This window comes from Salvia hispanica, chromosome 3, assembly GCF_029641045.1.
Source record: "Salvia hispanica isolate PSC_SH4W2 chromosome 3, Shi_PSC_v1, whole genome shotgun sequence".
Lineage (NCBI taxonomy): Eukaryota > Viridiplantae > Streptophyta > Magnoliopsida > Lamiales > Lamiaceae > Salvia > Salvia hispanica.
The window spans coordinates 22,919,421-22,946,676 of NC_142694.1; the positions used below are offsets into that span (position 1 = coordinate 22,919,421).

Consider the following 27,256-nt stretch of genomic DNA (forward strand, 5'->3'; position numbering starts at 1 on the left):
AACATCCTTATCTTCTCTTATTTATATTTTAATTATTTAATTTGATAACATATTAAATATAAAAGGGAAATTTTTTTAAAAAAATAATGATGATGCAGAAATGAAAAATGTGAAGCGAGATAGGCTCTGAGATATGCTCTTAAATCGACGATGGGATCTTGAGTAAAGTGTTGAGTAAAGTGATGGCGTGGGAAAAAAAAAGGTCCCTTTTGTGAGTAAAAATTCCATAATCCTTCCATACCAAGTTGGCATAGTGACTTGGTGTACTTCACCAATAATTTCATGACAAATGGAAATAAAAAAACCCACATGCCACATCAATTAAACACAAATTCAATAAAACTAATTGCACAAAATAGACATCCATTAATTATGGAAGGTGGCATTATATTACTACTATTAAATATAGCTTACATTCATATAATAGGCGTTCAATATACTACTATAATATAAGATTGTGATCAATTGAAATTTTTTATGCTAATTGAGAAATGAGATGCAATATCAGCCACTCATTTTTATTAAATGAGTGGTCCAGATTTTTCAACATGGAAAATATCTTTAGATTAATTAATTTTGAAATGGCAGAATGGTAATATCATAATAAATATTTTTTAAAATTTTTAATTTTAATTTTTTATTAATTATTTAAATTTTTAAAAAAAAATTAAAATTTTTTATTTATTATTTTTTTAAAATTTTTTAATTTTTTTTTATTTTTCAATTACATATACAATTCATGTCAACTACACACATATAATGTCAACTATGTGTACAATCCATGTCAACCACACACACAATTCATGTCAACTACACACATATAATGTTAACTATGTGTACAATCCATGTCAAATAGTATTTATTGAATAAAGTTGTTGACATTTGATGTGTAGTTTACATAAATTGTATATATAGTTGACAAAAAAAATGAATTTTCTTTTTAAAAAAATTAAAAAAATTAAAAAAAATTAATTTTTTTTTTTTAAAAAATAATAAAATTAATAAAATTACAATCATGCCCCCGTGTTGACATAAACTACATGCTGTTGACATTTCACAAATATTCTGGATGAGTGACTAAGATTGCATCTCAATTCTCAATTAGGTTCATAAATCTCAACCTAACAAGATCCCTATAATATACATGTATATTGATCTCTTAATATAATAGGAGTAATATTTTACATATAAAAAAGATCATATAACTATACTTTTCACGTGAAGAAAATAAAATTATTCCTTGATAGTATACTAATTTGAGATTTTATTGGTGAGACTTTATTCTTATTTTATATTTGTATATACGAAATGTTTATAAAAAAAAACTTTATGACTATAGCTTATAATTTCTGATCATACTCTTAAGTATATCTTGATTTTTTACATGATGATAACTTGCAATATATTTCTGAACTTTTACATGTTAATAAGAAAATATTAAAAATATAACTGATTACTTAGTATTCTAACAAAATTTTAAATGGTCATAATTTATAGTCATAATTTTTATTTTTATAAAACTTGTGTATATAAATAAATATAAAATAAGAATAAATGGTCTCACTAGTAAAATCTTAAATACTATCAAAGAGTTGTAATATAGTACTCCCTCCGTCCCGCTTTAGCAGTCTCATTGACTTTTCTGCACTCGTTTTGTAAAAATGATAATAAATAGTTAAAGTGGAAAAATAATAAAGTAAAAAAGAGAATAATATAGAGAAATAATAAAGTAAAAAAGAGAATAATATAGAGAAGAGTCTTATCTACATTATTCTCTTTTTTACTTTATTATTTCTCCACTTTAACTATTTATTATCATTTTTACAAAACGAGTGCAGAAAAGTCAATGGGACTGCTAAAGCGGGACGGAGGGAGTAATTTTTTTACATGAAAAATAATGTAATATGATTACTTTTTTTATGTGAAATATTATTACATTAAGAAGTAGGGATGTCAACTGGGCTAACCCGTTCGGGTTCGGGCCAATCCACTCGGGTTGCCGGGTTATTTGGGTGCGGGCTATTCGGGTTATGGATTTTTCGGGTTATAAATTTTCAACCCTAACCCTAAACCGCCGGGTTTGGGGCTAACCCATCGGGCTATTCGGGCCTAAAAGCTTTCGAAAATAATTTCTTGTATCAAAATTTTCTTCTATAAATGATTTTAAAATTTTAGATACTTTTTTCTTTTTAGTTAGAATCATATAAAATCTTCATATTTTCATACTACTATTCTACAATAATACTTGGAAAGAAGCATTTCATCTCGATCAACAACAACATAAATTAAAGCTTGTGTGCGTGTCATTATGACATTGTTAGTAACTAATTCTTTGTGAAAATTAAAAATCATATCTTACATGAATCATTATTAAAATTATAAATATATTAAGATTTTGATGAGTTATTTCTTAATTATATCTTGATTGGCTTTGGTGGTGGTAAGACACTAGTGGCAGATGATGAGACGTTGGACTAATGAGTTGAGATGGAACTTGAAAACTGATATTGTGGGATCGAATGGAAAAGTATAATGATTATGTAGAAAGATTGAAGATTCAAAAATATAAAAAAACCCTAAAACTTAATAATTTTTAATAAAAAGTTGCAACCCATCGGACCGACCCGCAACCCGTTCGGGCCAATCCGTTTAACCTATCAACCCATTCGGGCCAACCCGTTTAGCCCGTTTTGTATTCGGGTATTAAAATTACAACCCTAACCCCCTCATTTTATCGGGTTGTTCGGGCCGACCCACGGGTTTCGGGTTGAATTGACGTCCCTATTAAGAAGTATATAAACGTATTCCATATTTAACAGTACTATACATATATATTGTAGGAGCGGTATATTGCAAGCCTAATATAATGCCACTTTCCATAATTAATGGGCGTATATTATGTGCAATTAGTTTCATTGAATTTATGTTTAATTTATGTGACATGTCGGTGTTTTTAATTTCTATTTGTCAAGAAATTATTGGTAAGGTACACTATGCCAACTTGGTACGGAGCATGAAATTTTTACTACCCTTTTGGCGTGGTGAACAAAGAGTCGTTGCAATAGAGCAGCGTTTCATTTGAACAGTGTAAAATCGTGGGTTTTAGCACAATTAGGTATAAATCATCGACCGGGTTGATCCCTCTTCCTCCCAAAATCTAGAAATGGGCAACGACAGAAACAAATCCCCGGCAATTGATGTCGCCGCCGCTCCCTCCAACCGCCGCCGCCGCCATAAATCCGATTTTGAATCCGAATCCGAGCCCGATCCGGACTCGGACTCCGACTCCGACCACGATTCCAAAAAAATCCGGAAACGAGCCAAGCGCCACAGTAAAACCCGAAGCTCGAGCTCCAAGAGGAGGCGGTCCAGGGATTACTCCGATTCCTATACGTCGTCTTCCGCCTCCGATGAGGACTCTTACGATTCGGAGGACTCGTCTGACGAAGACGAGAGGAGGCGGCACAGGAGAGAGAAGAGGAGGAGAGAGGAGAAGAAGGAAAGGCGGATGAGAGAGAAAGACAAGGAAAGGAAGAGGAAGAAGAGGGAGGATGAGAAGAAACGGAAAGCCAAGAAGAAGAAGAAGGAGAAAGAGAAGGGGAAGAAAGGCGCCGTCACTAATTTGTGGGGGAAGTATGGCATTATTAGAGAGACTGATATGTGGTATGTTAATTTGCTCAATTCGCCTTTCTTCTTCTTTCTTAATCATTATTTATGTGCTGCAAAATCGTATGGTTAGAAACTGATTAGCTTGTGCTTTCAAGTCACCTTCTGCTACTCCGGTTTCAGTTCATGAATGTCTGCTGCTTTTTGTATTACTATAAATTAATACTATTTTTCTACTGGAAAACCATAGCGAAAAGAAAAGCAAGCTACAATGATAACAATATATTTTGCATCAAATATTTTTCACTTGATCTTGCATTCTCCCTGTTTTGTCAAGATGTGAAGATGATCACTGTTTTTGGTTCCATTTCTTCGTGGAGTACCTTTCTGAGTTACTTTCTCTGTACTTTTCATTAACATGATTTATTTATCATTTTGTTGTAGGAATAAACGGCCTGAATTTACCGCATGGCTATCAGAAGTGAAAAAGGTAGTAATTCTTTTAAATTATATCATCAGCTTCCTTTAATTGTTCTATAGTAGTCTTGTCAGATTTTGATTATTGTATTTTATAGTGTTCTTTGTGATTGTTTTGTTCACTATATATGGCTGATAATTCTCTTCAAAAGTATTTTTGGCATGCTTTCCTTACATTTATTTTTAATATTAAATAGACATGCCTAGAAATGGATATTTCTGGAGGGACAGCATGCTGTATATGTTCTGGGGTAGATCTATTCTATTAATTGATTTCAAGTCCTTTTTTGGAATGTGATTATGTCCATGCTGATTCTAACTGCTCTGTAAACAGGTCAACCTGGAAAGTCTAGCCAATTGGGAAGAGAAGCAGCTCTTCAAAGAGTAATTTCTTGCACTTTATTTTATCTAGACTTCGTTGAAATGACACATCTGAAAATTAGTTTGACATTCAATCTCACGATGACTTTACCATTCTTTTTCGGTGCAATTTCCCTTTATTAAGGGACTAAAATTTCCTAATGCTTGTGGTCTCTGCAGCTTCATGGAAGATCATAACACAGCAACCTTCCCTTCTAAAAAGTTAGTCCTCTTTACTTCTTCCCTTCTAAAAAGTTAGTCCTCTTTACTTCTTAATATGCTGTCTTTGGAAGTTTATAGGTTTGGCTGTGTCTTATGTTTTTTCTCTTTAAGATGTCTTCTTATATTCTGTCTCATTGTTACTTTGAAATTTGATTTGTATTCTTTTGTTGTGGCCTTAAATGTAATTACTTTGTTGATTCTGTTATTTCATTACTTATAAGTTTACAGCACTGCTCTGGAACTTCATGGGGTCTATATTGCATTCAACTGAGAGAAGTTTTTTGTGGGGGGTTTTATTTTCCGGGGGGAGGGGGGGATAGGTAGGTATGTATGTATCCTCTTTTCACACATGAAACCGTGCAATTATAGTTGTGTTCTCAGCTCTACTACATATTTTTTGATGCAAGACTGATTCTTGCTCTTATGTTTGCAGGTATTACAACCTTGATGCTTATTTCAAACATAAAATGGAAAAGGAAATGAAAAAGGGATTTGCTAAAGTGCAGGAGTCTGAGCGTACTGTATTCAATGATGAAGAACAGCGAAGGTGAGAAATTGTTTTCCGTTGAGTTTTACATTTTCTAGTTATTACTGGATAATGCTGTGATGACATACCCCACTAGTTCTAGCATTGATTTGAGAAATTTATGATCCAAGAATTTTTTATTAGTTAACTTTTATAATCTTTAGTCTGAGTTGGACGAATGTTAACCTGCCCATAAAGTGGGATTTAGTTTGAGAGCTACAAAATGCACTTGATTAGTTTTTAGAATTGCCAGCGTTCATTAGTGCCACTTTATGTAATATCATAAATACATAGGTTATGCTTACATCTCTATACAATAAGTTATCTCTTGTTTGAAATACTCCCTCTACCTACAAAAAATACTCTCGTCTTTCCATTTTTGCCCGCTCACCAAAATTAGTCTCATGGAGTACTATAATTTGAAAAGTACTGCCAATTTAGTACTCACTTTATTTCTTTCTTTCTCAAACTTTATGAATTTTGCATAAAAATCTGTGCCTTCAACCAATAGGAATATTTATGGTAGATGAAGGGAGTATTTCATCCAGTGAAAGTCATACAAAATGGCAATATTAAAGTATATTGTGGCTATGAAAGTTCATCCAGTGATTGTAGCGATGAAATGAACTGTATTCTTCTGCTGGTTAGAATTGAACTTATGATTCCAAGTTTTTGACTTTGGCCAAGCACTATAAGTGTGAGCACACTTGGTCAAAATTTGTTGAGTTAATTGTGACTGGCCCTTCTCCATAATCTGGATCTGAAGTTTCCCTTTTCTCATAAAGATACTCAATGCATGTGTATCTGGCCCCAATTCATGCAATAAGTTCTTTATACTGGTAATGTGATCTGACCAATGTGCTGTCAAATGACTATACGTATGCAATCCAAGTAGCTGTGTTTATTTTTAATTTGAGTTTCTTGCCAGACTTTGCTCTTTGGTGAACATTAGTCTGACACATAGTCCAGGGCTGAAGTCCATAATGTTCTTCAAACTGTTTTCTTTTTTACAGACTAGAACTGCAGAAAGAACGTGAAAGACAAAAGGAAGAACAGATCCAAGCTTTACAGCAGTCAATGCAGTCTGGGATGGTATGATGTTTATGAATATCTTGTTTCTGTTCCCACTTTTACTGGCAATTTGTTGTATTCTCATTCTGGTGAAATTGATATTTTTAGGCTCAAGCAATGAAAGAGCAAGCACAACTCAGGGAAGAGATGGCATATCAATACAAACTCGGCAACTTTGAGGTGAGGCCGCCTGTAAAAGTGTTGAATATGATCCATTCCTTCTGTATCTGCTAACAGGGGGTTTTTTCAAAAAAATTTAGGCAGCAGCTGCTATTCAGAGAAGATTGGATCCTGATGTTGCTATGTAAGGAGCTATTTGATGCTCCTGGGCAAAATAGATCTGAAGAAAATGGTGTTACATAGGGTTTGTGGGTTGCGGTCGGGCACCCCCTTTCATATTCATCTTCGAATTTCTGGGATGTAGTATTTGTAGATTCCGTAGATTATGTGAGTTGAACCTGCAATAGTGGATATGTTTATTAAATACATGGTGTGGGATCGCCTTTGATGATTTTTTGATGGTTGTAGATCCTTTAGTTACAGATATTGAAGCTGCTGACCATAAAAATAATGGACAGGAAGGTTCATATTCCTGAAAGTTGACTTATTTAACTGAATTTTGGTAGTATAATTTATTCCATTACTCTTTGTTGGTAACCTTTGTGCTTGGAAAAAATGCCATTGAAGCATTGCGTTCAGGGACGGATGTACATGCATCATACAAGGGGCAAATGCCTCACCTCAAAAAAATTCATTAGTGTTATTTTGATCATTATTTTTAAATTTTTTTTGAAATACCATTATAAATGCCCCTTCTAAAATCCTTAAAATGTATGGAATTTTGCCCCACTTATACAGAATTTCTGGATCCGTCCCTGATTGCGTTTGAATATGAATTAGCATAATGTAGCTATTATTCTTGGTTTGTTTGGTTATCAAATGGAATTACACTTACAATCAAATCAATTACCCCCTCTCCCTCTGTCCACTAATAAGTGTTTCATTTTGTCATTTTCGTCTGTCTATCAATAAAAGTCTCATTTGCTTTTTTACTACTTTTGGTAATGGATTCACATTTCACTAACTTTATTTCACTCACAAACTAATATCTACAAGTAGGGTTCACCTTTCACTAACCTTTTGTACTCACTTCTATTACATTTTTCACTAACTTTGTTTACTCACTTTCTGCTGCATCTCGAAACAAAAAATACTAATATCATAAGGGCATGTGTTTATAGGATCTTGGGGGTAAGGATTTGTGCATAGAGTGGATTTTGTGTTAGTAAACTGACTGTGGAGCTGTTTTGTAAACATGACAGTCGCCAAACCAGATCGAGAACATGTCAGGCATACCGAACCAGATTGAGACCATGCCACACCTACAAGCACACCCTAACAGTTGGAATAGGAATAGGAATATATTACCCAGAAATATATGAAAGACACGTGATCTTTCAATGAACATAGTATATCAAGAGCAGGGAATGCTCAAACTTGTTAAATTTATCAGGGAATGAAAAAGAAACTAGTTCAGCTAGCCTTTCCTGAGCAAGACAACAATGATGATAATGCCATAACAAACACAAGGATTCTATTTCTCATACTCAGAAAATGAAGATGAATCTACTAAACTACCAATAATTGATCCACACAGTAGATTTCAATCATCCAGAGACAAAATGTTTTCCCTGTGAAGTAATTTTATCAAGATTTTGAATTCATGTAAAAACCTCTCAATTCATATTCAATTGATAGTGCACACAATACACACACACACTCTGAACCCACTATTCCTACTACTAATGTACACTAGACTGACTACAAAACCCAATGCAAACTAGTTCATTCAGTCCAGACCTAAGTTGGGGGACAAAAGTTTGTAAAATAATCAATCACCTATACTTCTAAGATCTAGGATCTACTTCTTCTTTGGTTTCCATATCTCTGACACTGTTCACAATGTTTTGGATCTTCTTTCCAAGAGATTGATTGTGTTCCTCAATGTGTTCGAATATCATTTCCAAATGCCTTTTGTATGTAGCAACTTTCTTTTTTTCAACTGCTAGCTGTTGCGATAGTTCCCGGATTTTATCATGCTCGTTGGGGTATTGGTCATAAATGAGATCCCTTCCGCCTTTACCAGGAGTTAGAGGATGAGTATGCTCCTTCACAAATTTTGTAACCGTCCATTTACCCGAACTCAGTTTCCTAACTAAAACCATGGCTCTGCAACCAACCCTTGTCTCAGCCCTTTGCCTTACGATCTTCTCACGTTTGTCAGGCATCCTGAATCCCTCTTTGTTGCAAACCAGTGCCCGACCAATGGCAGTGCCATCACGCCTTGATCGAGAAAGCTTGCTCACACGGATGACAAAACCAACTCTTGTCGCATACAAGTTATAAAAAGCATGTGCTGCAGCTTCAGACTCAAACTCTTGGCCCACATATGGTTCGTCGACGCAATTAACATCCTGCAACTCATCCAGTTGGAACAACTCCCTCACCGAGGAATCTTCGTCCACCTTAATGTCTAGTCCGTCAGCAGAACTCCCAACAATTGCATCGTCATCATCTCTTCCTTGGTAATTAGTAGAACTTCCTACTACCTCGCCATTTACATCATCATAATCCATCAAAATCTTGAGCAATAACTAGTTCCTACTTCAAGATCCCTGATATTAAAGAAACTCTGCATATTAGGATTGCCTGCTTTCTACAATCATTTCAATTATCTCGATAACTAGAATGCTAATTCACATGTAATTAGTAATGTTTCTGCCATCAATAATTTATTTGATGCACCTTCCACAATATATTAAATACCACCATTTGCATTCAAAACCCCAAAATACGTAGCCATTACTTCATACCAGAAAATCGAAACATTCTATTTTTTTTTTCTTTTTTCGCTTTGAAACAGACTAAGCTCAGCTGATTAAAAAATCAATGTTATCGAGTACCTTGGAAACAGAACAAAATAGAGTGAAAAAAAAAGAAAAAACAATAACAATTGCTTTCATTTCTTCAACCCTTGAAATTTTAGGCATTGGTAGCATTAAAATTCCAAAGAGGAGGAGTGGCACAGAATAGAATCCAAATCCAAATCCAAATCCAAATCCAAAATTTGCAATCCCCAACATTCATCAGTTACACGATTAAAGATTCTTCGTTGCAACAAATAAAGGAAAGAGACAGGATCCAGCATAGAGGCGATCCGCAGGAATCGAGGGAGAAAGGGAATCGGAGCGTACCGGAGGGATTGGCGTGGCCGCCGCTGACTTTGAGGCCACTGTGTGGGGCCGAAGCACGAGCAATTGAGACTGAGTTAAGAGGGTTCAGATTTGCAAGTTGCCTTTTTATATGCAAGGGCAGTTCCGTCCTTTCACCCAGCCCCCCAACCACGAAATTTTATGCTACGACTAGTACGTCCACATAAATACTCCATAGTTTTATTTTTAGACCATGCAAATTTTAATGAACGGCGTAGGGATGACTAAAATAACTGAAAATTGAATTTCTAATTCGAATCAAACTAAAATTTAAAATTTGATTTGTTTTTTTTTAGCTTGATTCGATTTGTTTAAAGTTTTTGCTATTTTTTTTTCGAATCGATTTGGATCACATATAAACCAAAAATCGAAAAAACAAAATTCCTTTTATTGTTATATACTATTCCATCTGTCCCATTAAAAATTAAATATTTTTCTTTTTAAATTGTCTCATCATTAAAGTTTTCTAAAATAGAAACATCTCTATCTCTACTTTTTCATCTCTCTTATTTTTACTCTTTCATTAACTTACAAAACAACACTGCATAAAAATTATAACAACCCGAGTTTTCGTGCACTAGTTTTGGAGTATAAAAAAAAATTATTATCGCCACCCATGCTGTGGGGACAATAATCCTAAGAAATTACAGGTTTCAGAAGTTCAAACAGAATTTATGAGATAGCTTGGTTTTGTTATCAGCACATGAGCATTGTTATGGGAGTATGTTGTAGAAACAAGATTCTATAGTGCTAAATCTGATGGTCGTGCTTAGGCAACATTTGGCGGTCATGCTGTGCTGCGGTCTCTGGACTATTCGTCGGTGTTGTGACCAGTAAAAATGCTAACATTTTAATGCGTATTGACCTCTTGAGGGTACAAAATTTTAATTTTACAGTTGCAATATACATAATTGTTTTGTTGGTAATTGCGATTATGTATTGACCATAAGTATGTGATAATAAGTTTATTTGTCAAATCTTCATTATGTCATTCAATTTTTGTCTGCGATCCTTAAAGAAAGTAAACTCGAATGCCTAAATTATGTAGACCGGAAACGAAAATGGATAAGATTATCATCGCTGAAAGCTTGGAGTTTATACTCAATGATTCATGTCCTCCATTTTCTCGACATAATTCCACGAAGAATGTTCGAGAATGCATTATGCATGTACTTGACAAGCTCTTTGAGGAATAAGGTCAAGCTATTTTCCTTTAAGTAGCTCGAAAAGTCTTGGTTAATGACGATGAAAGATGGATATCAATAGAATCTGTCAAGATGATTCGATTGGAATATCCTAGAGTGACAGAATGTTTTGAGGATCTTTTGATCACTCCAATAGTTTCTGACACAAGTCATCGCCTAAAGTAATAAGAAATGACTACAAGAAGATTTAAATGAAAAGTAGAAAATATTTAGAATAATAGTCGTTATATTACTGTTAGAGGAAAGTAACATGATAGATGACGAATTCATAAAGGCTGCATTTTTCTTAAGTCCTAGTTCATTTGAACAAAAGACTAGATATGGAAATGGGAGAGCTTGAATTGTCATCAATGTTTGTTTAAAGCAAGAAAAGATGTTTGTGAGTTGGATTGACCTATTTTATAGAAGGACAATGACTTACATGACAATGCAACTTCTAAGTAAGAGATCTTGATACATTTAGGTTTTTGTTGAAGTGGGAGCTATTAATGCTCAACTATTGTTTTATGGTTGATGCTTAAGGCATCATAGTATTAAAATAATATAAGTGCGACAAGGTTGAGTATTCAACAACACATCAACTTCTTAATCATTGAATGATAAAGTATTTATGGCTCTTAGTCTTAAGGCCAAGAAAATACTTAACGATTGTTCAAACTGATCTAGACTATCAAAGATTACAAGACTTGCAATACTACCTACAGACTATGTCAGTCAGTGGGAGCAAGTATCATTGCAAGTGTAAATGTGGATCTCAAATGGCTAGACAATGACAATGGGTTATGCCCAAAGAGAATTTTCTTCTCTCTATCATTGTGCCGGGATTTATTCGGTCCTATTGTCTATTAGAACTTACATTAATTAGAATGTATGTACTATGATTGTCAAGACAACCTTCTATACATAGAAGTCTTGAGGAAATCATCTACTAGAACAAACTAATGGATATGTAATTAAGGGCAAAAAACGCATGATTGGAAGCTTATAAAGACCTTCGTGGTCTTAGGCAAGCTGATACGCTCGGATTTTGCACTATTTTAAGGCTGTTATTTGGTCCATTTTTTATGTCAAAGTCACTCTATGATACGCTCAGATTTTGCACTGTTTTAAGGCCATTATTTGGTCCGTTTTTACTATCAAAATCACTCTACATGTCCATTATTTGCATATTTTATACATTTTGGTATTTTGACGTGTTTTGTGAGAAATGTGCATATTTGAGCCGAAAAGGGGAGTAAAAACGCATAGTCTGGAAATCTGGAGTAAGACGGCGACCAGCGACCGCCGCGAAGTTGTACGGCGACCGCCGGCGCTCGGCGGTCAGAGCCATGTGGCGGTCCGCCTCGGAAATTTACGCTAGGAGAAGAGTCTCGCCCGGCGACCGCCGGAGGACATGTGGCGGTCCGCTACCGAAGAGTCAGAGTCTCTGGACTCCAACGCGGCGACCGCCGGCCAAGGTGCGGCGGCCCGCCGGAGAAAGGCGGCGAATCCGACCAGCCCTAGATTTGCTCCAAGACTTACCAAATTTTGAAGATCTTTTCCTTCTATGATGAGGAATAATTTTCCCCTATAAATAGGACCTCAAGCTTCATCAAAAGGGGAGAACACATTCATAGAGAAAGAGAGTTACTACTTGCAATATTCATAGAGATCAAAAGCTAGAGTACTTCAATTGTGCAAGGAGTTGGAGAAGGATTTCAAGAACATCAAGAACGACAAGGATTCTACCTACGGGTTTTATTTGCTTTAGTTTTATGTTCAAATTGTTTTCCCTTCAATCTATGTTTTTAGTTCATTCAATTATGTGTTAGTAGCAACTTTGGTTATACAATTCTGTTTTCTATTTAATATCCGTTTTGTTTTTACTTTGTTTCTTCCCTAAGTTAATCATGATGCTTCGTAATTGAGTGACACAATTATGTATGATTTAATATAACTTGCTTCATAACTGTGACAGAGTTCTAGCGAGTTAGATCCACTTAGTAGACACTACAGTTAGCTTCCTTTAAAACGACACTGTTAATTGAGAGTGAGGACTTTTCAAGGGTCTTAGGAGCTTTTTGGAGTTACGTATTAGGATTGACAACCCTAATGTTAGTAATCAACGTTTGTATCGCATGAGCATAAGCTAGGTGACTCGTCCTTTCAAAGTATTAACTGTGCTAGGGTATTGTAGTTTGGAATTTGTATAACCATAAAAGTGAAAGCACATCCCTGGAATTCCCTTATCTCTATACTTTTCTCTCCGTGATTTGCTTGCATTTAGTTGTTTACTGCTTTTAATATTTTCTGTTTTCAAAAATTTTCAAAAAAAATTTTGTTTCTCCAGATAGTAATTGAGTTCTAGTAGGAGATAGACACTTTGTGTACGTCTTCCCCGTGTTCGATATCCGGTACTAACCTTTTTGCTATACTATACCTACTCTGTATACTTGCAGGTATTTATAGTGCAAATAAAAAGTGCATCACTCTACACGTCCATTATTTGCATATTTTGTCTATTTTGGTATTTTGACATGTTTTGTGAGAAATGTGCATAATTGAGCTGAAAAAGGGAGCCAAAACGCAAAGTCTGGAAATCTGGAGTTAGACGACGACCGGCGACCGGGCAGATCAATGCAGCGGTCCGCCTCGGAAAAATACACTTGGAAGAGAAGTCTCGCCCGGCGACCACCGGAAGTCATGCGGCGGTCCGCCGCCAAAGAGACAGACTCTCAGGACTCCAACGCGGCGACCGCCGGCTAAGGTGCGGCGGCCCGCCGGAGAAAGGCGGCGAATCCGAGATGCCCTAAATTTGCTCCAAGGTTTACCATATTTTGAAGATCTTTTCCTTCTACAACAAGGATTGGCTTTCCCCTATAAATAAGACCTCAAGCTTCATCAAAAAAAGAGAGCTTCTATTTGCAAAATAAATCATAGAGATTAGGGCTGGCAAATCGTGCGTGTTGGGTCATTATCGTGTCGACACGATAACGACACGAACACGATAACAACAAACACGAACATGACCCGTTAAGAAAATCTCAAACACGAACACGAACACGACCCACTACCCTCAGACACGAACACGACACGAACCACTTCGGGTCAACACGACACGATAACAACACGTATTGAAAAATGAGATTTAAGAGTCATTTAATAAGTATTGAAAAATGAAAATAATAAGAATTAATAATATTAATATATTATTTGTTAACAGATAACACGAACACGACATGAACACGACACGAACACGGATAACACGAACCCGGCACGAACACGACACGAACACGACACGAAATTTTCGTGTCCTTAATGGGTCGACCCGATAAGGACACGAACCCAATAAGCTCTGACCCAAACCCATTAATATCGTGCCGGTTCGTGTCGTGTTATCGTGTCGTGTCAAAAATTGCCAGCCCTATATACTTCACTTGTGCAAGGAGTTGGAGAAGGATTTCAATAACGACAAGGATTCAACCTACGGGTTTTATTTGCTTTAGTTTTATGTTCAAATTGTCTTCCCTTCAATCTATGTGTTTAACTTATTTCATTATGTGTAACTAAACTCATAGGATTCTAGGGATGTGTTAGTAATGACTTTGGTTATACAATTCCTTTTTCTATTTAATATCCATTTTGTTTTTACTTTGTTTCTTCCCTAAGTAGTTCTGATGCTGCATGATTGAGTGACACAATTGTGTATGATTTACTATAGCTTGCTTCATAACTATGAGAGAGTTCTAGCGAGTTAGATTCACTTAGTAGACGCTATAGTTAGCTTTCCTTAAAACGGTACTATTAATTGAGAGTGAGGACTTTTCAAGGGTCTTAGGAGCTATTTGGAGTTACGTGTTAGGATTGACAACCCTAATCTTGTAATCAACGTTTGCATCGCATGAGCATAAGCTAGGTGACTCTTCCTATCAAAATATTAACAGTGCTAGCGTATTGTAGTTTGGAATTTGTATAATCATAACTGTGGACGCACATACCTGGGATTCCCTTATCTCTATCGATTGTCTCTGTGTTTTTCTCGCATTTAGTTGTTAATTGCCTTCTATTGTTTCCTGTTTTCAAAGTTTTCCAAAACCTTCCGTTCTTCCAAATAGTAATTGAGTCTTAGTAGAGGATAGGCACTTTGTGTTTGCCTTCCCCGTGTTCGATATCTCGGCACTGACATTTGGCTATACTATATATACTCTATATACTTTCAGGTTTATTTAGTGCTAAAAAATAGTGCATCACAAGCATCTAAATCAGAGTATATGTGTTTTATCAAAATTGTCAAATATTTGGAATTTGACTTGTGTCCTTAAAAGTGTTGTAAGCACAAGGAAAGTGAATTTAATATGGTATTATTGGTACTCTACGATGATGAAGTCTACAAAAGTTGCAAACAACTAAGATTGGCATCTGGCGTAGAATTAATACACTATTTATGTAATTTACAAAAAAATTGGATAATTCGGGACCCGATCGGGTATCGGGTAATCCAATACCCGAAAATCCAAAATTCTCAATACCCGATCCCGATCCGAAACCCAAAAAATCGGGTTTCGGGTATCCAATTACCTGACTTTTTCGGTTTTGGATATTGGGTATCCAATACCCACTATCCATTTTGACAGGCCTATTAAAGAGTATACCATAGTGCTTGAGAAAGATTAATTGTTATATTTTAGTTTACCAGTCATTCATGTAATGTCCTTGGGGTTACACTGACTTAGTTTTATGACTAATCAGTGATCGAGTAAGTCATCCTCTGAATATATGCTTACCTTAGGAGTATCTTCCTAATAGCTTTAATCGTAAGTTTGAGTATGCCTATGAGTATTACATTTGGTTGTGATTACTCTAGTGAAGGCTAGCTCAAGGGACACACGAGCTAATAAAGCTGAGCAATCAAATAGAGAGATGAATTAATTAAAGATCAAGTACGCAGCAAAGACATTATGGTGGGAAAGATATGATCAGAGAACAACCAACCAGATTTTTTACATAAAATGCATTTGTGGCAACTTGTTCAAACATGATGCGAAATGAATGGTGGTTCGATATATAGTACCAATACCTGCTTTGTGTATAAGTGGGAGAGTTTTTGGCAGTGAGTATACTCGAAAGCATGTTTTGAGTATAAGCGGGAGATTGCTAGGTTTGGTATACTGAAAAGCATGTTTCGAGCAAGTTTCGCTCGAATAGAATCTTGCCTGTATACGTAAAACTCTATAATCCACTTTTAACCCGATTCAGTATTATTCGAGCAGTTTCGCACGAATAGAACCAGTATATTATTACATTGTGTTTGCTTATGCATTTATAAGATGTTTTATAAACATTTAAATGTATAAGAAGCAAACAAAGTCTAAGTCTTTTGCTTAGTAGACTGGTTGTGGGCGACGTCCACTTTAAGGTAACACGGTCGGTTCTATGCAATGCTTTGCAAAAGAAAAGGAAGAATTTCACAACCCAGATAGGCGACTACCTATTGTGAAAGGTTGCAATGTCAGTCCGATTATTTCTAAGCCTTACTGAAATAAGATGACATTGGTGTGGTATAGCATTGAATGGATCTAACAGCAAGACGTGTCTTTATGCTATCTACTGAAAGACTAGGTCTTGATAAATAAATAATCTACATACGTTAGCATTGAGCATACGGTATTGATTATGCACTACTTTGACTTATCAAATGGTGCGAGTTTTTCGCAACCCAATAATCCTGATATATTGGGTAGTGGTGATTAATATCTAGCGGTACTAGGATTGCTATTATGTTGAATCGTGCGCGAGGTGAGTCTCGTTTAATAATGTCCTCAAGAGGAGCTTGAACAAGGTTTTATTATTCGCAAAACTGGCCAGTTGGAGTTTTATTACTCTATGAATAATAAATAAGTGTTTCTTGCTAAATCCACTCTTGGAATTAATAAGATGTTAATTAATTAAATCCATAGCAGACACTAATTAATTAATGGACATTTATATCTTAAACGCGGAAAATAAATAATATAAATAATGGAAACCCAGGTTACTTGTAATTTCAGATTTGGATGGGGAGTGCAATATTACTTCAGTAGTGGCTGCTCGTAATATTCCAATTAAAAGCTTATATTAAATTGGGGTTCAAATTAATTAGTAAAAAGCTAATTGGAGGAGCCCGTATCCAAAACCCTCCATAGATCCCTGACTGGGCCCAATATGAATTTAATATAAATAGGAGAATAAATGAGATAGAAATTACTTTTCTCCTACATGAAATTTTCGTTCATTCACCTATTGAAGGAGGACGAATTTTTCTTTAATTTTCTCCTCCATAAGTTTTTCAGCTCCTCCTCCGTGAGGAATTTTCTGTCTTCTATATTCGAGTCCTAGTATTTTGATAAGATCAGTCCACCCTGATATCGAGATACAGTTTGGGAACCAGTCAGAAGATCCGTGGTCTAGTATTGAAGATCATCGTGGAGAAGGCGCAAGCAATCGTCGATTCTTTGGAGAATCAAAATCGGTAATCCTAAACCGTAGAAATCATGTTTAGGATTTATATTCTTTGAGCATGAATTATTTGCGTTCTAGCATGTATTTATCTGTTTAACATGTGAATTGATTAATCGCATAATCGGTCAAATAGATCCGTGTCTGATTTATTTGTTTTGTACAAGTCTTCCACTGTGCAAGGGACTCCAAACCCCAGCAGAAGAAGGGAGTATTTTGTAATCTAAAAATATGTTAAATGATTCTTATCTAGTTTCTAATTTTTAAAATTTGACATTAGTGTTATTTAATCATACTTTGTTGCAAGCATATATTCTAAAATTCTTTCATTTAAATAATCTATAGTAAATAAATATGAGCAATTTTTATGGAGTATATTATTCATTGAAGAGATTATGCATTCGTTTAAGATGTCGTAGATTATATTTTCTCTTTCTTCGAATAGAAGTCTCGTTTTCCTATTTCAGTATATTTGTGAATAGGAATCCCGTTTTATTTTACTAAAAATGATATATAGGCTTCACATTCTACTAACTCATTTCACTCACATTTCATATAAAACTAATATATTTAACTGAACTCATATTTCACTAACTTTTTTCCACCAACTTTTCTTAATATTTTCTAAAATTCGTGCCTAAAAGAAATGGGACTCCTACTACGGACGGAGGGAGGATCCTTTAATTATGGAGTATAAGATTATTAAGAATAATAAATGAAATAGTTTAAATTTCATCATTAGCTTTTAATCTAATTAGCCTAATGGTCTAGATCGAAACCTGAATATTTAGAATTATAGATGAAAATTTTAACTCGAAAAAATTTAAACAAAAGTTGTACTCCTTTCATCCCATAATAGATGGCATACTTGGGGAATGACATAGGATTTTATGAGATATTGTTTTGTGTGTGGTGGAGAGAAAAAATAATATATTTATATTAATGTGAAAGGAACTTTTTCCAAAAAAAGAAATGTGAAATTTTTTATGAGACAAACTAAAAAGTATAGTGTGATATCTATTAAGAGGTGTTTGGTTTGGCAAATAGGAGTATTAAATGCTCAAAAACAAATCTTTTCTCATATTTGGTTTGTCAAATACCCTTTCAAGAGGGCCTGCAAAAATGTCTCTGGCCCGCCTCATTAGTGCCCATTTCATTAGTTAAGGTATCTCCCAAATTTTGAAAGATAGATTTTCAGGCTCGGAGTGTTAACTTATTTGGAAATCTGAAATGACCAATATGTCCCCATCTTCTTCAATCACATAAATTTCACATAAAAATGACAAAAATTTTGAAGAAGCCGTAGCGTGGGATTTGAGTGTTTGGGGGTTAGAAATTTCAACCCAATGTATTCTCCTGTAAACAAGTTACTACCTATGTCCCTGAAAATTTGATACATATTACCATTTCGGTCCGTCCCTAAAAATTTGATACACTTCACTTTTACCATTTTTGGTAGTGGACCTCATATTCCACTAACTCATTCCTACTCACATTTTATTATAAAACTAATACTTTAAAAGTAGGACCCTCATCCCACCAACTTTTTCAACTCACTTTCCATTACATTTCTTAAAACCCGTGTCGGGTCAAAGTGTAGCGAATTTTGAGGGACGAAGGTAGTATCATATATGCATGCCCCTAGCAATTACTGCAATTCAATAGCTCTTTTCTTGAATTTCTAAATTATATATGTGAACTACCTAATTGAAGTTGTGCTTCTATGCAAAATCTGATATTGTTCCAGATTTGAATTAGTCAAGTGAGAGGCTCTGGTCAGCAGATTTTAATTATGATACCTTCGTGCATAGTCTGTATTTGTTTCAGTTTTCTTAAATTATGATGCTTGCGTGCTTAATCTTTTTTAGAAGCTTGTTCTAGTTCACTCCTTTGGCCAAGAACGGACTTACCATGAAGAGAGGTTAACCAGCAAATCGAAGTTCTCGGGTTCTCCAGCCAATGGAAGTAAAATCGATACTCAAGCCTGCGAAGAGGCGAAATCTTGATGAAGAGGTCGCAAGGAGGCTGTGAATTTTGGCGGCTCCTCAATAAATTTATGTCTAGGGTTAGATGAGGATAATATTGGAAATAAGAAAAATATATGAGGATATTTATGGTATTAGAAGCTATTCTTAACTGCCTAAAATCCAAACCAAACATCCGAATTTAAACTATAGAAATCATAGAAGTCAATCCAAACAATAGAAATATTTCTCTCCTGCTATGAAAAGGGAATCACTAACAAGAGCCATCACTTTTCTTGAGAAATCATAAAGGGCAAACCAAACTAATCCTTATGGAACAGAAGAGTAAATAAAAGTGATGTGTTGCTTAACTATTCTGAAACTAAAGAGTTCATACTTTTCAAGAACGAAGTAGTAAGAAACAGTCCATAGGACGAAGGGAGTAGATATTTTATCTTTGGTATTTTAATTTGTATTTAAGTTTAAACTATAATTGTTAAAAAACTAGCCATAGAAATTCCAATCAAAATTAAAGGGGGTGAAACGTATTGTCAGAGTTAGTATACTGAAAAGCATGTTTCGAATGTTCTGTATATGTAAAACCCTTTATCGGTTTAATCCATTTATGAAAAGAAATAATTTTGTTACATTGGAAAACATGGATTATATTTTCTTTTACACTCAACACACTAAATAATATCTCCTAGAGCCCTATGTCATTCCTTAGAGTGTCACCAACTTTGGACAACGGGGGTATCATTTAATTTTACACTAATAATATATATTCATGTTCGAGTTTAAACATATATCCCAAAAATCTGATAATTAAATGTTTTACATTCTATAAATACAACTAGTATTCATCATTGTGCAATGAATTGATCATATGCTAATTTTATCATTAGCAATCCGATTAGGATTTTGGGCTTGCCCTAAACCTGAATGTTTAAGGTTTAAGTTTTCAAATTGATAAAATTTCAACTTGATTAGACCGCATAACGATAAATCAGCAATTCAAGTAGATTTGACCCAAAATCCATTAAACTGACCCGATTGACATCCTTATGTGTAACTAGGGATGGAACCCGATGTAAAATGGTTGTTTAAATGAAAATTGTCAAATGTTGTCATCATCAGTTTGGTGAAGGCATTTGATCATTTTAATCAACATCTTTCTTCCATTATCCTCCACTAATTCTATGTTTGTTTGAACTTTTTATTTGGTTGAAACCTCTATCAGTTATATTGGTTTTATATTTAATGTAATCTTTTGTTGTTTCTTAAAAAAAACAAATCTTGGGCTTATTTGTATATGGGGAGATTCAGCAAACATGCAAACTACAAAGTTATAAGCTAAATAACACGAACGAGTAGAAATAACAAGAACTACGATTATATTAAAACTACTTGGGATTAAAACGAAGCTAGAGAGTTGTTTGACAATGAATTTATAACTTAAACATAAACTTGAAAACACAGAACAAAAATTCTTTGGAGGTGGAAAATGATATGAGGCATTTAAGCTAAACTAGTATTCATTCACTCTCACTCTATAGGATTTGTAGATTCTGATACAACAACGTTCTCAATGTTCACATCTGTTTTCATCTACCAAAGTGTGTATGTTACAACTACTGCCTGTAGAAGTATTAACAGCAAACTATAATTACTACCGCGGCATGGAGGAAGATCTCGGTGCCACCGGGGAAGAAACAGAAGCAGAGTGGAGGAGAGGTGTACCAACCAGAGTTGAACCCTCGTTAGCAGATGGTGGGGATTGATCATCGCTGATGGCAACCGTGGTTTGTTGCAGCTCGATTTCTGTAGCTGACTGAGGGGCGAATCGGGGACTATCTATTAACTGATGGTCATCTTCCTCGACTGACATGACCGTGCTAGTATCTGTGTGGATGGTTGAATCGTCTGTGAAAGCGCCCATTTTTCTCCTCCTCCGAGCTGCCTTTCCCCATCCGTGGATTGTGTCTCGTATGTTGCGTGGGATCAGAGCTGCCTTGTAGTTCGTTCCCATCTAAACAACGAAAATAAACAAAACATTAAAAGAGGGCAATTTAACATAGACATACACATGTTCGTGCTATTGAGGATTTAAGCTTCGTATCTATCACCTGTGTAACCAATGCATAGAGAGGTAGGGTGCTGTAGCTGCACAAAAATTGCCCTGCAAACCTGGAGGAACACTAGAATCTTAATCTTAGTTTTTCTTCGGGGGTTGGCAAAAGTTGAAGTCAGCATGTGACCCTAAGGCGTACCCAACAAATATTCGTAAATACACTAGTAAGTGGTTCCTTATGAAGCAAGACTTGTAGCCAAACTGCCACTGCAATGTAAGACAAAGATTCGTCACAACTTTCTCATTTACGATGTTGTAATTAACAAAAACTTCAAGCATATCACAACCTTTCACGTCAGTCCGAATTATCCATTGTAAAAGAATTGTGACATTTGTGGGAAAGCCATAGTTTAATGAATGATGAATTTGGACTCCTGATGCTAGACATATCTTTCTCGAAAATATTAATTCCGGAGCATGCCAACTTTGAGAACTTATATCAAAGCTCATTAAAATGTCGTGATCTTTTCACATCATATTCTTGACTACCAAAGAAAATTAACCAAAGCAAGAATGGAGGACATTACCCAAAACCAGAAGAATGAAGCGAGCTCAAATGAATTCTGCAATAGCGTTAATGTAGAAATCATTAGTGTTACATTTATTTTTTAACGGGAGCATAACATACACCACTAGGTGATTGAAGGAAACACGCAGACATTACAGACATGCACAACTCATAAGTGAATATCCAATAGAAGTAGCAAACCTGGAACAGGACTAAATGAATCAAGGTCAGCAACAGCTCTGGCTTCTTGAACCAAAACAGTTCATCTCGGGGTCTAAACTTAGGTCGGTTAAAACTCCCAGTTATTCCCGCACTCTCTAGTGCCAAGGTTGCTATGATATGTTGCAGCTTTGTGCCAACAAGTAGAACAAGCTGCAATTCAACACAATCTGCTATTTAAATAAAGAAATCTCCTACTTTTTTGTCCCATTTCTGTATGCAACTTATTGAGCAAGCTAAGACACATAATCTCAAATATATATCCAATAATAAAATATGCTTCTGTTTAGTAACTTACGGTGCCAGGAATAAGTGCAATCCAGAAGTAAAGATGGGATCCTGCAATAAAAGTTGAGGAAAGAAGATCAAATACGTGGACAAGAAATCAAGTGAAAGGCACATAACATAAACATTACAGCTAAAGTGGTGGTAGGAGTATCTGAAAGCGAAGTGGACCAGGATATGATTGCAATGTTGCACATGTAAATGAGTTTTATTGAAAAAATATGGACAATCTTCTCTAGTGATAATGTAGTTTCACCAGAAAATGACCCGAGAGAGAGAGCTTTTAACTAACCAACCTTTTACATTGAACAGCATAAAAGCTACAACGAATCCCCAGAGTGGAGCGCTGTAAAATCCACAAGAGTGTGTCAGAAAGCTTTTATGATGATCATAGAGCAACGCATATATTTAATGAATTTGAACTAATTAGATTCATACACAGCTCAGCCCAGCTCATACTAGAAATAAAATTCCGGGATTAGATTACACTAATAGAGAGAAAGTGCCCGTACAATGAACTATAATCCTTCATTTAATGGCACATGATAAGTTGTAAAAAGTACTACTAACAGTTTATCAACATTAAGTTCAGTTATTCTAGCTCCGCTGTCAGTGAAAATGATAGGAGCTTGGAATTCTGCCAATCTAGCAGAGAACTTTTGCCTTAGTTTAAGAAGCATGAGTATAATGTTTGAGTAATGAAGATTGTTAGAATTATTGACCATTTAATAATAGGACAATAGTCAGCATTTTCCATACCTGACACCAACTATCCTTTGAAACTCTTCTTCCATAGAACGAATCATATAGCTGTGGAAATCATATGTCGATGTGAGGTTGTGGTTCTGCCATAAAAGAGAAATAGAAAAGTAAACAGTAAGCTTAATATGTCCAAGTCAATACTTAAATTGATGCAAATCCAACGGAAAGTAAAGTGGCATAAGGCAAATAAATCCATGTACGGGAAAACAGGGAGATAAAATAATTATCTATCGATAGCAGCATTTGTTAGGTGCATTTTTGTACGGAAAGTTGATAAAGTGTTTATAAAAGACGTCATCTTTCGAAGAAAATGGCATATAAAAGAGATACCAAAGAGATCAAGTATGTGACATCTATAATAATTGCTTTCATGAGTGTCAATAGTATCCATGCAGATAGGCATTTCTAAATTATAGGCTTGTGAGATAAGTCATCCTATGTGTATACACTGGATTCAAGTAACTGTTAGGACAGAAATTTCTGCAGCCTAAAAACCCAACATCATTTTGCAATAAATTGTCCTGACTTGCCGTTGTATTTGGAAACAAATATTGAAGTGACGGAATTTTTTAATGGAGAACAACGCTTTGAACATGAATCATACAGTGCATGTTTTCTCACTTTAGAGAATAATGACATGAAGTTAATGTTCACGTACCATGATGAATCCTTGTCGAAGGGTAAGGTAATCTGCACGAGCAACTGAACTCCCAAACTGGCGGAAGAAGCAAGTCTGGAGATGCATCAATACTATCTAATCAGATGAATATTGTGTCTAGCCTCTCATAGAGCATTATCTTAAAACATCAACTATTGCAAACAAATATTTGTAAATGAATGGACAATAAGAATTTAGCGAGTGAAATGAAGAAAAGTTCTTCATGCAAGATCTCAGTGAACCTACCACCCAAACGAAAAAGTTGTTCCTCTGCATAGGAGTTGATGTATGGAGTCTCACAAAAGTTGATTGCCTCTGCAGTGTCATTGCTCTGGTTTTTTCTGCACAGATGAAAATGCAAAGGGAAATATTAAAGCTACTGACTCGGTGATTCCCAGAGCATTAGTCTTAGTTGAATTATACATTTTGTTCAATTCCAGTTCGAGTTCCAGTATTAAAGTTTACTCCCTCCGTCGATTGATATTCCATTTTTTGTCGTCCCAAGTGATCAATTTCCTTTTTAGCAAAAAGCAACACTTTTACTCTCTCCTACATCTTCTCTACTTTATTCTTTCTCCTCTTAACTCAATAAATATCATTTTCTTAACTCACGTTCACTTGAGGTGAGACGGAGGGAGTATAAAATATATGAAAATTACTTACAGGCATTTAGAGGCAAAGAGCTCAAGTTATATAGAAATTCTGATATCATTATGTGAAGGGAAAATGTTATAGTTATTAAATATTACATGATTTTCCACTAAGTTTTTTGATGGGGTAATCATGCAACATGCTATAATACCCGGGCCATAAAACGGTATCTGCTCAAAACTCACTGGCTACCAATATATAAAAAAGATTCCAAGGAACATCAGAATTCTTATTGAAGTTACTAGTTATCGTTGAATGATTTTCCTCTCTAAAGTTTAAGCTTTTATATGAAATTATCAACAGAAATTCATTTCTAGCCAGTAGCCAGAGCATGAATCCATTTTAACCACAGACTATATGCTACCTACTTGAGGTGTGAGCCAAATCAAAACGGTGACAAGTTAATTCAGCAAATCTTGAGATTTTAAGCACAGGATAGCAGAATGGGGTGAAATATTTCATTGGTATAACTCTCTCCTCAAATAAAGTTAGCATTTTAGTCTATAGCCTTCATTGGCAGTTTATTAAGGGACTATTTTCAGTTCCTTTAAAATCCATGTCTGATACTCAAATTCAAAAGAAGCATAATTTCAAGAATTCATATTGAGAAAAACAGATGTCACAGTAAATAAGTTACAAGGTCAAATTGCGGTATAAACAAATTGCTTTGTATTTACCACTTAAAGAGTTATGCCTGTCCAAGTGAGCCTCATCCTCCCATGCTCTCCAACTGTGAATCTAGCAGAAATGTTGCGCAACAAATATTAGAACTCTTAAAGGGGCAAACAAGGTCATATTCATAAACTTTTGAAATAATAGAAAATACATAGTGGAATCTCTTAACTTGATAAAAGAATTGAAATAAATTCGAAAAATATTTTTAGAAATGCCATATGTGAAAATAGCATAGGTATTTCAGTAGTAAATACAGTGAACCATCAAAGTACTACCTTTACAATTGCCAACAACATTGTTAGGCAGCTGTATGATATGTGTGTAATCGCCATAACAAAAATGAACCTATGGAGCTGCTCGAGTCCTTCATATGACACAAACGGTTCGCTGTTCTGCACGGGAGGTCATAAACTCTGTAAGTTTGTATAGAGATATAAAAAGATTAAACCATATGCCAACTATGGGAAAGAAACATAAGTGTGTATTTTGACTCATGATTTTATTACAATAACATGCCTCTGAGCAAGTATTCTGATTTAGATCCATCAATACTCTCCTGTGTGAGCGATGACCAAAGAAGGTCATCAGAAGTCCACGCTCCTGTAAATTTTCTGTTTCCTCTTCAACTTCTTTCTTTGTGCATGGGGCAAACGCACTGTCATAGAACTTCGAAGGTATGCAAATGTTTGATATAATGCTTGAACTTGCAGTGAGGAGAAGGGATATGAACCCGAGAAGCATCAACTCTGTAGCAGCAGTGTCACTACGTGAGGCAAGGAGTGGAAAAGAACCAATGTTGCAACAATATGGAACCAACAAAAGAAAAGCTTTCCATAGACCAAACGGCTCCCATTCTACAAGACTCTCAATACAGAATTGCATGAATCATCGCATTACCTTCCTTCATTTTCTCAACAGCAGCAAGCAAAGGTTTCCGGTCAGTTTTCTTCAGCCACTAAAAAATAATTATAAGAATGCGTAAGCTCATAGATGTACGACATTCAATTGCTAACAAAGTTGGAGATATATACATTCCTACTTTTCTGTACCTTTTAATAAGCATAACTACTAGTACTACTGAAACACAAAGAATATCGTAATGACAACAAAACTAAGGGACAACTGGGGGCAGCTATGTAAGGAGCTATACACACGAATAATTCGTCGCCATTCCTACTAATGTCCACTGACTTACTTAAATCAAGTAATATTGAATTACTAGATAAAATAAACCCACTATTTCCACAATGTGTAGACGATTTCATGAGTCAAAACTCAGAAGAAATAGCAAACATATACTCCATTGTCTCCATCAACAAAGCCAAACAGCCTGACAATCCAAACCATCCATTACAGAAATCGAAACAGAGTAACCTTAAATCAAACAGAGATACTGCATTTATCAAAAAAAAAAAAAAAAAAACAAGAAACATGGCATAACACAAGTATAACAAGAAACAGGCAAGATCTTCAACATTAAACGGAATGCAACTCACAAGTCCCAACTGGTGAATTGATCGCTCCACAAGCAGTGAAACAAAAACAAACATGGTCAAAACAGAAGCCACGGACCATGTTGGAGTCAGAGCCAAAGACCTCAGATTCATATCATTTTCTGAAGCTTCGGATTCAGACATTCTCGTAAATTCAAACTCAAAATCCACAGCTCCCCCAAAAACTCAATGCTTCAATTAGACCACAACACATTGCATCAAAAACACAGGTATAAAATAAAATCCACTTTGTTTCACAACTAAATTATACAAAAAACATAAAAAAAAGAACTCACACTACTCTTAAAAAGCAGCCATTGTTTTCGGTCTTAGATTCTATGAATAAAAAAGAGGGGTCGGAAAAACAAAACAAGATTTCATTTTTAGTCACCAAGAAAAGATGGAGTTTTGAGATGGAAAAGCAGAAATTGATCCCGGGGAAAGGAGAACAATTTGTCGAACAAAGATGAGATGAGACAAGAAAGTTGTTGTTTTCAATCCCAAAACAAAAAAAATGTGATAATTTTGTGAGAGGGAAGTGTTAAATCAGAGTGAATGAAGGCTGATAGCTGTATTTAAGGTTTCAAAAATTGTTGCTTTGGTGAGCTCACTCCTCTCTGTTGAATCTTGAATCCAGTTGAAGCAGAGTGTGCACGAATACATGCAATAAATATGATATGCCAACCAATATTGGATT

The 27,256-nt window shown here is 35.3% G+C and overlaps 3 protein-coding genes across 10 annotated transcripts; 1 reads left to right on the forward strand and 2 right to left on the reverse strand.

Annotated features, from left to right (window-relative positions):
* Nucleotides 1–3,097: 3,097 nt before the first annotated feature.
* Nucleotides 3,098–6,893, forward strand: LOC125216522 (nucleic acid-binding protein). Of its 3 annotated transcripts, XM_089066870.1 has the most exons (9): nt 3,105–3,663; nt 4,051–4,096; nt 4,281–4,334; nt 4,418–4,467; nt 4,624–4,665; nt 5,099–5,212; nt 6,205–6,283; nt 6,371–6,442; nt 6,523–6,893. In XM_089066870.1, the coding sequence occupies exons 1-9, from the start codon at nt 3,164–3,166 to the stop codon at nt 6,568–6,570; spliced, it is 1,005 nt and encodes a 334-aa protein (XP_088922996.1). In that variant the 5' UTR covers nt 3,105–3,163; the 3' UTR covers nt 6,571–6,893. The 3 variants fall into 3 exon arrangements, 2 of the variants coding, with proteins under 2 accessions (XP_088922996.1, XP_047974220.1); XM_048118263.2 differs by lacking the exon at nt 4,281–4,334 and having other exon boundaries at nt 3,109–3,663; XR_016136350.1 differs by lacking the exons at nt 6,371–6,442; nt 6,523–6,893 and having other exon boundaries at nt 3,098–3,663; nt 4,624–4,697.
* Nucleotides 6,894–7,982: 1,089 nt separating this feature from the next.
* LOC125209545 (protein FAR1-RELATED SEQUENCE 1-like) lies at nt 7,983–9,674 on the reverse strand. The gene is made up of 2 exons (XM_089067603.1): nt 9,517–9,674; nt 7,983–8,937 (listed from the first exon to the last, which is right to left on the reverse strand). The coding sequence occupies exon 2, from the start codon at nt 8,896–8,898 to the stop codon at nt 8,170–8,172; it is 729 nt and encodes a 242-aa protein (XP_088923729.1). The 5' UTR covers nt 8,899–8,937; nt 9,517–9,674; the 3' UTR covers nt 7,983–8,169.
* Nucleotides 9,675–20,694: 11,020 nt separating this feature from the next.
* LOC125212734 (MLO-like protein 11) lies at nt 20,695–27,214 on the reverse strand. Of its 6 annotated transcripts, none has more exons than XM_048112974.2 (16): nt 26,856–27,214; nt 26,563–26,751; nt 25,964–26,021; nt 25,583–25,812; nt 25,342–25,458; nt 25,069–25,129; nt 23,987–24,081; nt 23,741–23,815; nt 23,080–23,165; nt 22,617–22,666; nt 22,334–22,374; nt 22,018–22,188; nt 21,836–21,871; nt 21,448–21,515; nt 21,304–21,364; nt 20,695–21,206 (listed from the first exon to the last, which is right to left on the reverse strand). In XM_048112974.2, the coding sequence occupies exons 2-16, from the start codon at nt 26,701–26,703 to the stop codon at nt 20,847–20,849; spliced, it is 1,650 nt and encodes a 549-aa protein (XP_047968931.1). In that variant the 5' UTR covers nt 26,704–26,751; nt 26,856–27,214; the 3' UTR covers nt 20,695–20,846. The 6 variants fall into 6 exon arrangements, with proteins under 6 accessions (XP_047968931.1, XP_047968933.1, XP_047968932.1 ...); XM_048112976.2 differs by lacking the exon at nt 26,856–27,214 and adding an exon at nt 26,304–26,396 and having other exon boundaries at nt 26,563–26,692; XM_048112975.2 differs by lacking the exon at nt 26,563–26,751.
* Between the last annotated feature and the right edge of the window lie 42 nt (nt 27,215–27,256).

Excerpts from the sequence above, each read along its gene's own strand:
- LOC125216522 (XM_089066870.1), top strand. The coding sequence starts at position 3,164 with ATGGGCAACGACAGAAACAAATCCCCGGCAATTGATGTCGCCGCCGCT. Across the intron at positions 4,335-4,417 it reads CATGCTGTATATGTTCTGGG|GTCAACCTGGAAAGTCTAGC; the intron begins GTAGATCTATTC and ends CTCTGTAAACAG. Across the intron at positions 4,666-5,098 it reads GCAACCTTCCCTTCTAAAAA|GTATTACAACCTTGATGCTT; the intron begins GTTAGTCCTCTT and ends TTATGTTTGCAG.
- LOC125209545 (XM_089067603.1), bottom strand. The coding sequence starts at position 8,898 with ATGGATTATGATGATGTAAATGGCGAGGTAGTAGGAAGTTCTACTAAT.
- LOC125212734 (XM_048112974.2), bottom strand. The coding sequence starts at position 26,703 with ATGTCTGAATCCGAAGCTTCAGAAAATGATATGAATCTGAGGTCTTTG. Across the intron at positions 22,667-23,079 it reads CAAAGGATAGTTGGTGTCAG|CGCTCCACTCTGGGGATTCG; the intron begins GTATGGAAAATG and ends TGGATTTTACAG. Across the intron at positions 22,189-22,333 it reads TTGCACTTATTCCTGGCACC|CTTGTTCTACTTGTTGGCAC; the intron begins GTAAGTTACTAA and ends GTTGAATTGCAG.